This window comes from Symphalangus syndactylus, chromosome 23 (assembly GCF_028878055.3).
Source record: "Symphalangus syndactylus isolate Jambi chromosome 23, NHGRI_mSymSyn1-v2.1_pri, whole genome shotgun sequence".
Taxonomy (NCBI): domain Eukaryota; kingdom Metazoa; phylum Chordata; class Mammalia; order Primates; family Hylobatidae; genus Symphalangus; species Symphalangus syndactylus.
Window position 1 is genome coordinate 12830768 of NC_072445.2, and position 13854 is coordinate 12844621.

Consider the following 13854-nt stretch of genomic DNA (forward strand, 5'->3'; position numbering starts at 1 on the left):
CTGTGAATATACTAAAAACCAATAAGTTGCACACTTCATAAGGTTAATTTTGTAGAATGTGGATTATATCTTAATTAAAACAATTAAAAAATCAATATAACTGTCTGCTAGTCCCTGGCGTGCCCCTAAGACACTTCTTTAGTATTCAGTCTGTTTCTTACTGAGTTTTAAGAATGGTCTTAGTCCTCAAGGACTAGCGAGTCTTCTCAAGAAGAGATGGAGTCCTTATTAGGACAAGATGCTTTACTTTGTGTGGCCTCAACTGTTCATGACATGTTATAGAGGTAGTATTTGCAGTGACATTATTTTGCCACTTGTTGAACATAAGAGGAAGGTGGCTGAGCCATTGGGTTGCCAGCTGACACAGGACATCTGTGCAGTGGAATGTGTACATCTAAGTTTCTTACCCTTGGTGTTGATGGCAGTGTGGGTTGTGATTATCTGAAGTGGGCCAATTCAGCAAGGATTAATGAAGTTTGTTTTGTACGTGTTCTTTGATCAGAGTTCAGACACAGGGATGGAGTTGAGGCACAGAGATTGTGTATGGGACAGTACCAGTGAAGATCCTAGCAGGGTGAGATACCCCAGGAGTCCCAGTGGTGGGAAGTCATCACCACCACTAGGGCTGAAGGGACCAGGGAAGAAAATTGTGCTTTCAGAGCCCAGTAAAAGCTGCAGTCATGTGGAAGGGCTCTACCAGAGATGCAGCCTCCAAGCAAGGAGAGAATGGGAAAGAAATACCCCACCTCCTCTCTCCTATAGCTCTCCTGTCTTCTTTTTGTGCCTCCTCTTGGGTTAAACCCAACTGGAAGTCAGAGAATGAGGGAGTCCCACTACGTAGGGCATGGCAGAGAAAAGTAGAGAATGGTTGGCAGGACATGGAGTGTCTGGCAATATGGCTTTGATGGAGTGACAGGGATTATTCATAATTAAAGTCATGTAAATAATTTCCACAATCAGAGCTCTTGGCACATTGCTGACTGCTGCTGCATCCATTTTTCCTTCCTTTGGGTTCTATGGAGAAAGTTTCCACCTCTCTTCAAAACTGAGGTCCTCTAAATTGGCTGTTGATTCCATGCCTACCTGTCTTCTCAGTGACCTTGTTCTGCCAGTTTTCGTTTCTCCTGTATCTTCAGCGTTGTCCTCTGCACTGGATCCTTCTCTCCAGCAGTATCATATGCTCTAATGCTTTCCTTGCCAACAGACACTTTCCCACTTCTTCCTTTGCTTCTCATTTACAACCAGACTTCTCCAAATGCTTGCACATGCTATCTTCACTTTCCCATCTCCCATTAATTTTTCTTTCCCCAATTTGTGGCTCAAATTATTTCTGGCATGAATTATTACTTTTTAGAAGCCTTATTGAGATAAAATTCACATACCATACAATTCACCCATTTAAAGTGTACATCTCAATGCTTTTCAGTATATTCACAGAGTTGCACAATCATCACTGTAATCAATTTAGAACATCTTCATCACCCAAAAGAAACCCATCCTCATTAGTCATTCGCCATTTCCTCTCAACCCTCCCAGCCCCGAGGCAACCCCAAATTTCCTTTCTGCCTCTATAGACATGCCTTTTCTGGACATTTCATACAAATGGAATCATACAATATATGTTCTTTTGTGAATAGCTTCTTTCTCTTAGTGGAGTGTTTTCAAAATTTATTCATAGTAGCCTATATATCAGAACTTAATTTCTTTTTTTTCTTTTTAAAGAAACAATGAGGTCTTGCCCTGTCACCCGGGCTGGAATGCAGTAGTGTGAATATGGCTCACTGCAGCCTCTAATTACAAGGCTCAAACGATCCCTGTCTCACAAAACTTCATTTCTTTTTATTGCTGAATAATATTCCATTGTATGGTTATGCCACATTTTATCTATCCATTCACCACTTGATGGACATTTGGGTTGTTTCCACTTTTTGGCTACTGTAAAGAATGCTGCTGTGAACGTAGGTGTCCATGTTTTTTCTTTTTTGTGGACTTAAGTTTTCATTTCTCTTGGGTATGTATACCTAGGAATGGAATTACTGGCCCCCAACTCCATGTTATACTCTTTGAAGAACTTCCAGAATGCTTTCCAAAGTGACTGTATCATTTTTCATTCCCACCAGCGTGTATGAGGGTTCCAATTGCTATACATCCTTGCCAACACTTGGTATTATTTGTCTTTTTGATGACAGCTGTCCTGGTGAGTGTGAAGTGGTATCTCAGGGTGGTTTTGACAAATGTTTCCCTATTAGCTAGTGATGTTGAGCATCTTTCATATGCTTATTTTTATGTTTTTGAGACGGGATCTCACTCTGTCCCTCAGGCTGGAGTGCAGTGGCGCCATCTTGGCTCACTGCAACCTCTGCCTCCTGGGTTCAAGTGATTCTCCTGCCTCAGCCTCCCAAGTAGCTGGAATTACAGGCATGTGCCACCATGCCCGGTTAATGTTTGTATTTTTAGTAGAGGAGGGTTTCGCCATGTTGGCCAGGCTGGGCTCAAAATCCTGATCTCAAATGATCTGCCTCCCCCTAAAGTGCCTCCCAAAGTGCTGGATTACAGTTGTGAGCCACCGTGCCCTGCCTCCTGTGCTTATTAACCTTTTGTATGCTTTCCTTCAGAAGCAGGTATTCAGATCATTTGCTCATTTTAAAATTGGATATTAGTCTTTTTATTTTTGAGTTGTAATAATTTTTTATAGATACTAGTTCCTTATCAGATATATGATTTACAATTTTTTTTCTCCCAGTCTTTGGGTGTTCTTTTCAATTTCTTTATGGTGTTCTTTGATGCACAAAAGTTTTTAATTTTGATGAAGTCTTATTTATCAATTTTTTTCTTTTGTTGTTCGCTTTTGGTGTCACATCTAAGATAACTTTGCCTAATCCAAGGTCATGAAGATTTATGCCTATATTTTCCTCTAATAGTTTTTTTTAGTTTTAGTTCTGAAATTTTAGGTCTATGATCCATTTTGAGTTAATCTGTTTGTATGGTGTAAGGAGAAGTTTCCATTTCATTCTTTTTTTTTTTTTTATTATACTTTAGGTTTTAGGGTACATGTGCACAATGTGCAGGTTTGTTACATATGTATCCATGTGCCATGTTGATTTCCTGCACCCATTATCCATTTCATTCTTTTGCAAGTGGATATTCAGTTGCCCCAGTACCAGTTGTTAATCCCATTAACTTTACTATTATATGATATTGGAAATGTATGGAAAAATTTATATGACATTCTTCCATTTGTTTTGTGGGTATATTCTTTTCAAAAGATTACTGTATGTTATTTTGTCGAGGTTTCTGGATATATCATGGGGATGCCAAGATAAACATGTGTGTTCATTCTGCCAAGTTAATTAGTATGTCTGGTTCCTGAGGGGATTTCAAAGCTGGGATGTATAAACACATATGTCCAATCTGCCATGATCAGCTGGAATTGTCTACTTGCTTAACACTTATTTTCCCTGTTAGACTGAAGTGGCTTCCAGCCTCCATTGCCATTCCAATGTTTAGCACTGCATTGAATAAATTGAAAAGGACTAACTGAATGAATGATGGAGCAAGGTCAGAAGAGTCGGTGGGCGTGGAGAGGATCACAGAATATCTTTGGATAGAAGGAGGGACACCGTGTCTCCTGGGACTAAAGAATGATGAGAATGCATTCAGATACAGATTAGACGGTCAAGAAAGGAACACATAACACATGGGGGCAAAACATGGGGAACATGGGACTTCCCAAGGCTTTTCTGGAGAGAAGTTTGCATGGACAGACTTGGGATCCTCTGCAGTTGTATTCTTGAAGGCCCAAAGTGGCTGCTCCTATTTACATTTTTTTTTTTTTGAGACGGAGTCTCGCTCTGTCGCCCAGGCTGGAGTGCAGTGGCGCAATCTCGGCTCACTGCAAGCTCCGCCTCCCGGGTTCACGCCATTCTCCTGCCTCAGCCTCTCTGAGTAGCTGGGACTACAGGCGCCCGCCACCACGCCCAGCTAATTTTTTTGTATTTTTAGTAGAGACGGGGTTTCACCTGGTCTCGATCTCCTGACCTCGTGATCCGCCCGCCTCGGCCTCCCAAAGTGCTGGGATTACAAGCGTGAGCCACCGCGCCCGGCCAACATTTTTTTTTTTTTGAGACAGGGTCTTGCTCTGTTGCCCAGGCTGGAATGCAGTGAACATGGCTCACTGCTGCCTCCTGGGCTCAAGCAATCCTCTTGCCTCAACCTCCTGAGTAGGTGGGACCACAGGCACACACCACCATGCCTGGCAAAATTCTAAAAAATTTGTTGTAGAGTTGGGGTCTCGCCATGTTGCTCAGGCTGGTCTCAAATTCCTGGGCTCAAGCAATCCTCCATCCTCAGCCTCCAAAAGGGTTAGGATTACAGGTATGAGCCACTGCACCTGGCCCTGATTTACTTTTACTTTTTTTTTTTGGAGATGAAGTCTTGTGCTGTCACCCAGGCTGGAGTGCAGTGGCGCAATTATGGCTCCTGCAGCCTTGAACTCCTGGGCATGAGCAGTCCTCTTGCTTCAGCCTCCTGAGTAGCTGGGATTATAGGCACGAGACACTGCCTCCAACTACTTTTCTTTGTCCTAAAATGAGTGTATTTTGTGGGCATGTCAAAAGACTTATTGAACTTTATAAACTAGTTTTCTTTTCTGAATTTGACTAGTTCTCAACTTCTTCCTAAAGCATTTGCTAGTAGAAGAGTTTAGAAAGACAAAGTGCAGGCATTTTGAACAAGACAAAACTGATTTCAAATAGTTTTTCCAACTATTTGTGACCTAGGAAAATTTCTTATTCTTTCTGAGCCTCAGTTTTCTCTGCTGTGAAATAGGGACCATAATATTACTCACTCCCCATTACTCATCCCAAGATCAGTGTTTAACTAAATGAGTTAATATGTGTAAAGCTCTTAAATTGATGCCTGTTATACAGCACCATGCTCAATTAAAAATTTTATCTAATTTAACTCTCCAAACCAATACTCTGGATTGTCTTCTTCTGAAACCACATCTCATTTTCAACTTCTGACATCATCTTCTCTCCACCCCTTCAGCCTTCTTTCTTTTCACCCATATGAATATCAAGGTAGATTTCTATGTATAATTGAATCAGGGATAGGTCAAAGATGGACTTTTTCATCTTTCTGCTGTTCTTTGGGCCTTAGCAGCTATGCTTTTAGCCATTGACAATTTTGAATCTGAAGCATTATGCCATTTTCAGCTATCTCTAGCTTTTTTTTTCAAGTGAAGTTAATTATAGTTTTATAAATTAAAGCCATAGGATTAATTTTCACAGTGTTACTTGTAAGTATCTGGAAAATAATAGTCATTTCTTTATTTAACAGACATACACAAAAGAATGGGCTGACATTCTAAACCACAAAAGTAAGCATGTGGAAGAAGCTGTCAGAGAACTTATATCAATATTTGAGCAGATTTACGAAGTGAAATACACTGGGAAAGTAGCAAAACAGTCAGGTAACTTTTCTTGTTACTGTGTTTGAATTACAAGATCTACAGATTCGTTCTTATGTAAGCACCTTCTGCTTAGCAGATACTGAATTCCAGACCCTCCCTTCCCCAGAAGCAAAGAAGGTGTTCAGTATAAATCACATTGTTTGTACCAACAGTTTAAGCCCAGAGAGTTCTTTTTTTTAATTAGGGAATGGTGGGAACCCCTCTCAAATCCAAGTTCCCAACCCTGGTCCATCATTGCAAGTTGGCCTTCCTATGGATAGCAGTCTCAGGCCTGCTATGCTAACTCTATTTTTTTTTTTTTCTGGTGCAGCATTCTAATCAAGTCACTTTGATTATTTGATTTATTTTCCTTTTTTTTTTTTTGAGAGAAATGAACCAGGAAAAGGTAAATTCTATAATTTTCTTGAATCTGAAAAACTTAATCTGGGTGAGACCATGTTTTAAGACTTTTTTTTTTTTTCTTTTCCTAGATCCTTCTCTGTGTAGAGTAAGCTATGAATTCCTACTTAGAACTGTCTTTGGGGTTTGGGTACAGATAAATGGTACCCAGTTGAAGAGTGCACTCCCAAGGAAGAAAACATGATACGGAAGCATGTATTCTCCACCATCCATTCCCCCTCCTGTGATTAAGTGATGCCCTAAAAGGCTCCTGACTTTTGATTCTGCCCACACCCTCATAACCTTCATTCAGTTTGCTTGACTGGGACTAAGAGAAACTTCATTACTTCATCACATCTGTTCAGGCAAATTTGTATGACAAGGTGCCTGCATTATTTAAAGTGGATGAAATAATTTTTACCCTATTGAATTTCCTGTTATCTCAATAGGTTCTAATAGTTTCAGTTTTATTAATAAGTCTGAGAGAGAAGCTGTTGAATTTGAATCCCCTTTATCAGGGGCAGGGAATTTCAGGAAAAGATTCCCTAGTAGGAGAGTGTTTTGCTTCCTAGGTTATGGTTTAAGAACACGGGACTTTTAGCTTTGCTCAGATTATTGTCCTGTCCTAGATATCTCAAATCTTTAGATAAATTGGAAGAGAAAGACATATTTCATTTTAAAGTTTTGTTTTCAAGCTCTAAATAAGAACCGATTAGGTAAAACTTTGTAGTTGGAGGTTTTACTTGTTAGTATTGTAAGGGGATGTGCCTGTCAGTCACGATCCCTGTTTGCTACACACCTGCTCTTCTCCCCAAATACTGCTCAGGTAAGTAGTGTGAGGCTGGCTTCGAGCAAGGCTAGCCACCGACTGCATCAGGAGTAGGTCACTGACACACAGTGTGCCACCCAGACTCTCGAAGGAGACCTGAGAGATGGCTGTGCCTTACAGGGATGAAGTTAATTAGCTAGTTACCAACATACTTGACGTAGGGAATCTGTGGGAAGCTGGCTTTTTGGAGTGAGAGGAAAACTTTCCAGTCAAGCAGAGATCCCATGAAAGTGACATAGCAAGGAGAGAGAGAGAGTGAGAGAGAGAGAGAGAGAGAGAGAGAAAACTGTGCCAGGAACAGTGGTTCTCAATGGGACTGGAAGGGATTTTACCCCCCAAGGGAATATTTGGCAAGGTCTGGAGACATTTTGGTTGTCACACAGTGTGTGTGTGTGTGTGTGTGTGTGTGTGTGTGTGGCGGGGGGGTGGGTTGCTACTGGCTTCTGGTGGATAAGGGCCAGGGATGCTGTTAAACATCCTACAGGACAGCCCCCAGCAACAAAGAATTATCCCACCCAAGATGTCAGTAGTGCAGAGGACGAGAAAGCCTGAGCATAGAATGAGCATGCACATCACATCTTTCCTCTTAGAGTTTCTCCACTTCGTTTAATTAGTTTTCATCACAAACGTTAAAAACACAAAAATATCATTTCAGTCAAGTTAGAAAACTCAAAAGATAAACAGATAACTTAGAAAGATAATAGATAAAACTCTCTTAAAACTTTTCTGAATTCTAGATTGTATATTTACAGAGTGTATTAGTAGAATGACAAGTCTATTGAGGTGGATAATTTAAATAGAATTCAAGGATGACTCCTACAGGAACAAATGCAAAAAACACTTTTAAAAAAACAGTTTTTAAAGTAAGAGCTTTTTAAAAAGGAGCTTCCTAAAAGGATTTGGCCATGTAGAATACACACAGTGCTAAAAAGTCAAATGTTATATTTTTGTTTTGTCTTTTGTCTATAGAACAGCGGAAACATGTTGTTTTTGGAAGTGAAACAGAAGAGGGTGAAAGCAATGACTATGAAGCTAATATTGTGAATGAGGTTGATACTAATGATAAAGAAGATGAATTTAAAAAGGTATTTATTGTGGAACAACTTCATGCAATTCACAGAATTATGGTTTATAGGATTATAGATAACCCCATATGGTGCTTCTTCCAGGCAGTTCTGCAACCAATCTGTATCTAATTTCTAACAAAATCCAGAAAGTATAATTTTCAATTTTATACTGTAGGATCAGGCAATCCTTTAAGTTTTCCCCAATATCACAGCTTTTGATGTGATTCTGTCAATTACAGTTTATGTAGTCACCTCCCCTCATTGTGATTGACCATGTTTTCTCATATAGTAAATGTGACTTCAGGGATTGGAGCAGCAAGTGGTTTGACTCAGAATGGAGAACTTTGTTCTCAGTTGTGTTCAATGGTTATCTGCATTCCAAGTCCGGATTGTGGTTCACCTGGGGCTCAGGGATCTGCATTTTAAACTAGTACTATGGATGACCACTCTGGACTCTCCCCCAGGAGAAGCCCTAGATAGGCAGATTTTCACATTGTGTTGAACTGTGTTGAGAATGAAGGTTCAGAAGGGGGCCTGGGGTTTCTTTTTCCTTCTTAGCCCTCACCCTTCTGGTCATGCATGAACTCTGAATGTCACTGTCACATTTGCACTCATTCCTGCTTTCTCCTCCCCGGGTCAGTTGTCTTTTAATCCTTCATACCCACCTTCTTTTCATTCTTTTTCTATTTTACCCACTTTTATACAATCTGATACAGTTTTAGAAATGAACAGCATACATTTATTCCACTTTCACCTTCTTGCTCAAGGATGATATTGCCACATAATTGGGAAACACTTTTCTGCAGCATCTAGATTTCTGCAGAGTCTAGGCCTCTTCTCAGTACCATGCACCAGGCAGCTGTTAGCAACCAGCAGGTGTCAGCTGGAGCACTCCCCTCTCAGAAGTGCCTGTCTTCCAGTTGCATTACGTTTTGACACTGGCTGAAGTCCTTAGAGCATGACCGAGTACCCTCAGAACCTCTCCAATTGGGGGATCACTGGAGCTGCACTAGTGGTCACCTCCTAAATAGCCTCTGCCTCTCAAATTCATCTCCCACATTGCTGCCAGAATGGTCTAACATAAAAATCTGATTATGTCCAGGAGGCTGAGGCAGGAGAATGGCATGAACCCGGGAGGCAGAGCCTGCAGTGAGCCGAGATCGTGCCACTGCACTCCAGCCTGCGCGACAGAGTGAGACTCTGTCTCAAAAAAATAAAAATAAAAATAAAAAAATAAAAATCTGATTATGTCACATCTGTGCTTTAGCTTGATAGTTCACCAGCCCTGACTGTACCCCATTGCCACATGGAAAAGCTTGACAATCCTCTTTGTTCATGCCTTATTACTCTGTCTTCTGCCTCACCAACCCGGTCTCAGAGGGGCCAGGTTCTAGAGCAGTGAGGAACAGTATGGCCAGAGCCTTGCCCCGATGTGTAACTCATTGTGTAAGCAAGACATGGGCCCACATCTCTGCCTACCAGGCTCAAAACCTGCCCTGTGCTCTGATCAATAAACTTGGCTACTTCTCCCAAGAGAAGGAAGGGTGTGGAGAGAGGGTCAAACCACGGTCCCAGAGGGTGGAATTTTCATCTTATATATTTGAGTATTGCACAGTTTAAAATACATTTATCCACCAAGCTGAGCTTCTTGAGGATGGAGACTAGTTATCTTCTTGTGCCCATGCCCTTAATCATTGAGAAATGTACCACATTTAAAGTGCTTCAATTTTGTTAGGTGAAAATTGAGTATTGAGCAAGCCAGGATTACTCTGAACATACTGTTTGTGAATTTTGGTTTTTGAATAAGTCCCTCTAGTTTGCTAGGGCGTTTATGCAAACACATTTTTCATGTATTCTTATTTGTCTAAAAAAACCAGACAAGTAATTTAGGACTGAATTTATTTCTACAATATCACTGAAATTGTATAGTTTATTATTTGTTGCTTTTCACATGCCACATCAAATATTGTATCATTGTTTTGGGGATGCTTGAGGTTTTTTGGAGGAGAGATACCGAATTTAATCTGATTTCTTATTACAGGAGTGTAAAGAGGTCTTTGCTTTTTTCTCTCATCAATTACTAGACAGTCTTCAAAAAGCTACACGGTTATCTCTGGACACAATGAAAAGAAGAATATTTGTTGCAAGGCAAGTTGAAAATACGCTAATTATGTCTGGTAATCATACTTAAAATATTATAATGTGAATAGCACCTCTTATAAATTTATTAATTAAAAACTATAAAATTTAAAATATAGCATTCATTAAAAGACTGTAAGAAAGTATTTGTGTAATACTGCAAGAACTGTAGTCAAATGAACACCCATATTCCCAACACCCTGCCTGAGATAAAAAAGGCTACCAGTCCCCTCATGGGTCCTCTCCCTTCTCACCCAAAAGTAACCACTATCCTGAACTTGGTGTTTATCATTGTCTTGGTTTTCTTCACAGTTTACTATGTTTTTATATCCCCAATCCACGTATCATTTAATTTTGCCTGTATTTGAACTGTGCTTGGTATAATGTTTTTGAGATTCATCCATGGGGTATAGTTTTTTACACTTCTGTGTAGTTGGAGTATACATAGTCTGTTTATCCATTCTACTAGTGATGGTGATTTGGGTTGCTTCAGTTTGTGCTATCATGAATAAAGCCTCTGCAAGCATCTTGTTCCTGTCTCCTGTTGCACCTGTTAAGAGTGGGTTTGGTGGGTCCTGGGATATGTGCATGCCTCATTTTACCAGGCAGCTCCTAGTGAGAGTGCCCATGGCCCCTCATCCCTGCAGACAATATTATTTGATTAAAAAATTCTTGCCAACATACAGGGTGTTAAATGGCATTTCATCAGGATTTTAGTTTGTGTTTTTCTGGTTACTGATGAGATTAAATATACTTCCTTGTGTTTATAGGCCATTTGTTGTTTCTCTTCCTTAAAAGTTGTGTTCCTAGTTCAACCACTGTGGAAGACAGTGTGGCGATTCCTCAAGGATCTAGAACCAGAAATGCCATTTCACCCAGCAGTCTCATTACTGGGTATATACCCAAATAATTATAAATCATTCTCCAATAAAGACATATGCACACATATGTTTACTGTGGCAATGTTCACAATAGCAAAGGCTTAGAAGCAACCCAAATGCCCATCAATGATAGACTGGATAAAGAAAATGTGGCACATATAATATTACCATGGAATACTATGCAGCCATAAAGAAGGATGAGTTCATGTCCTTTGCAGGGACATGGATGAAGCTGGAAACCATCATTCTCAGCAAACTAACACAAGAACAGAAAACCAAACACCACATGTTTTCACTCATAAGTGGGAGTTGAACAATGAGAACACATGGACACTGGGAGGGGAACATCACACACCAGGGCCTGTCAGGGGGTGTGGGGCTAGGGGAGGGATAGCATTAGAAGAAATACCTAATGTAGATGACGGGTTGATGGATGCAGCAAACCACCATAGCATGTGTATACCTATATAACAAACCTGCATGTTCTGCACATGTACCCCAGAACTTAAAGTATAATTAAAAAAAGAAGAAAAGAATTATGTTCCTTTTTTGGCCTGTTTTTCTATCGAATTGGATTAATTCATAAGTATTCTTAGTATATTACATTATTGATGATAATATAACAAATGTCTTTTGTCAGTTTTGCCTTATCTTTTCATTTGCTTTATTAATTTTCATTTTCCATTGCCGAGTTTTAAAAATATTCAAATTTATCAATTTTAGTGATTTGTGATCTTTTTAAAGAAACCAACTCTTCACTACTGCATAATGTCTTCCAAAACTTTTGTAGTTTTGACCTTTATATTTAGGGTTTTAATTTACATGTATTGATTTTTATGCTTAGTGTGAGGTAGCAAATTAATATATATTTTTCCATATGGTTAATTAGTTGACCAAGCAAAAATTGTTGAAAAATCAACTTACTTGTGAGGTCAGGTGGGGGAGTTATTTAAGTTGCATCGAATCTATAGATCAATTTGGAGAGAATTAGCATCCTTATAAATATTGAGTCTTCTATTCAGAATTATGTATTACTTCTGCATTGATATATCTTCTTTAATATCTCCCTGTAACGTTTTATAAATCTCTGTGTAAAGGTCCTGCACATTTTTGTTAGATTTATTCCTTTGCTATTCATTGCTGATTTTTAATTTAATTAAAATTAAGTTAAAAACACTGGGAAAACTTCAATTCTCCCAGTGTGATTGTGGATTTATTAAACTTTGCTTTTGTTTTGGTCAGTTCTTGTTTTATATATTCTATGGCTATGTTGTTAGGTGCATACAAGGTCATAGTAGTTAAACCTGCTTAAGAGCACTTTTCCTTTTATTTTTATTTCGCAAATCTCTTTATCTCTATTAATCCTGCTTCCTCACAATTTGGTTTGTCATTACTTTACCAACTTTTTTTGTGTAATTGTTTCAGTCTCTTTACTTAAGCCTTTCTCTGTACTTTTTAGTTTTACCTCTTAAAAACATTGTATACCTGATAATTTTCCTTCAATCTCATTATCTCTGTCTTAGTGAGTTTAATTTGTTTGCATTTATTGTGATTTTTGATATAGTTGTACTTAATTTATGACATTTTATTTTGTGTTTTCTTCTCAATATTCTTTTTCTTTGATTCATTTTATTATGACTGTTGTCTTTGGGGTGGATAATTTTCACCATTTATCCTCTTTTCTGTACTTCAGTTCTTTAAGTGATTACCCTAAACTTTAGAAGGCACATATTTTGCTCCAACTGAAGAAAGTACTGGCCAGGCGCAGTGGCTCACGCCTGTAATCCCAACACCATGGGAGGCCAAGGCAGGCGAATCACTTGAGGTCAGGAGTTCGAGACCAGCCTGACCAACATGGTGAAATCCTGTCTCTACTAAAAATACAAAAATTAGCCGGGCGTGGTGGTGCACGCCTGTAGTCCCAGCTATTAGGGAGGCTGAGGCAGGAGAATTACTTGAACCTGGGAGGTGGAGTTTGCAGTGAGTCAAGACTGTGCCATTGCACTCCAGCCTGGGCGGCAGAGTGAGACTCCATCTCAAAAAAAAAAAAAAAAAAAAAAAGTACTGTCCTTAGTTTTGCAGTTTTCTAGTCTTATTTCTGACTACAAGGGCCTTGGCAAGCTTTACTCACTGAACTGTACATATTTTATTGCTGTCTGATGTTTTAGTTTTACCATTGTGTAAACACTCAAAAATAATATATTAAAATAATTTATTTACTTGCATAATTTATTAAAATCTCCAGGTTCTCATGTACTTTTTTGTATCCCATTGATTTTTTAGTGAGGATCTGTGAGAATTAGATTCTCTTATCCTTCTTTGTAAGTCTGAAAATGTTTTGCCTTCATACTTTCATAACACTTTGGCTGGATATAAAATTTTTCTTTGTCTTTTAGCACTTGGAAAGTATTTCTTCATTTTTTTCTGAGTTATGTTGCTGCTGATGAGAAGTCTGCATGAGTCTAATTGAATATTCTCTTTTAATCCTTAATGTTTCTGCAGTTTACTTACCCCGTGTGGATTTGTCTTTATTTAATCCTGCTTTGTTCTCAGAGTGCACTTTCTATTTGAGGGTTTATAGCTTTCCTTAATGCTAGAAAAAACCTCAGCAATTTCCCTTTTAGTTATTGCTTCTAGGATATTCTTTCATTGTCTTCTTCTGGAACTCCTATTAATTGAATGTTGAGTAGAATGAGCACATAACCTATTGTTCCAACTATGGAACTTTTGTGAGTGAAGGGGCACTGTCCAGATGAGGTGCCAAGACACAGAGAATCTGGAACTGCCCTGGGCACACTGGACGTGTGGTCATTTCATATGTTGGGGCTTCTCATTCTCTTCTCCTTGTCTCCTAATGACTCTGTCATCTATGTTATCTTTTTGCCTTTCTGAACTACATTATGGGCAAGTATCTCTGTATCTATTCTGAAGATTTTGTCATCTGTGACATCTTAAATATTTCAAGAAAAAATACTTTTTCCTTATCCTATAGATATGGTATTATTTTTAGTTTAGCAATTTTTTTATTTTTTTGTAAGAGTCTTCATATATCACTGAACATTTTTCCTTACTTTAGAGCTTGTTATC

At 39.0% G+C, this 13854-nt stretch overlaps 1 protein-coding gene across 12 annotated transcripts in view; it reads left to right on the top strand.

Moving 5' to 3' along the window:
* DNAH8 (dynein axonemal heavy chain 8) overlaps nucleotides 1-13854 on the top strand; it is a 343702-nt gene that overhangs the window by 79722 nt on the left and 250126 nt on the right. For 11 of the 12 annotated variants that reach the window (XM_055263328.2, XM_063632277.1, XM_063632276.1 and 8 more), the window contains 3 exons: nucleotides 5341-5473; nucleotides 7650-7765; nucleotides 9789-9895. In XM_055263328.2, the coding sequence (XP_055119303.2) occupies nucleotides 5341-5473; nucleotides 7650-7765; nucleotides 9789-9895 (356 nt within the window). The remainder of the gene's footprint in view (nucleotides 1-5340; nucleotides 5474-7649; nucleotides 7766-9788; nucleotides 9896-13854) is intronic. The other variant, XM_063632281.1, reaches the window with a different exon arrangement.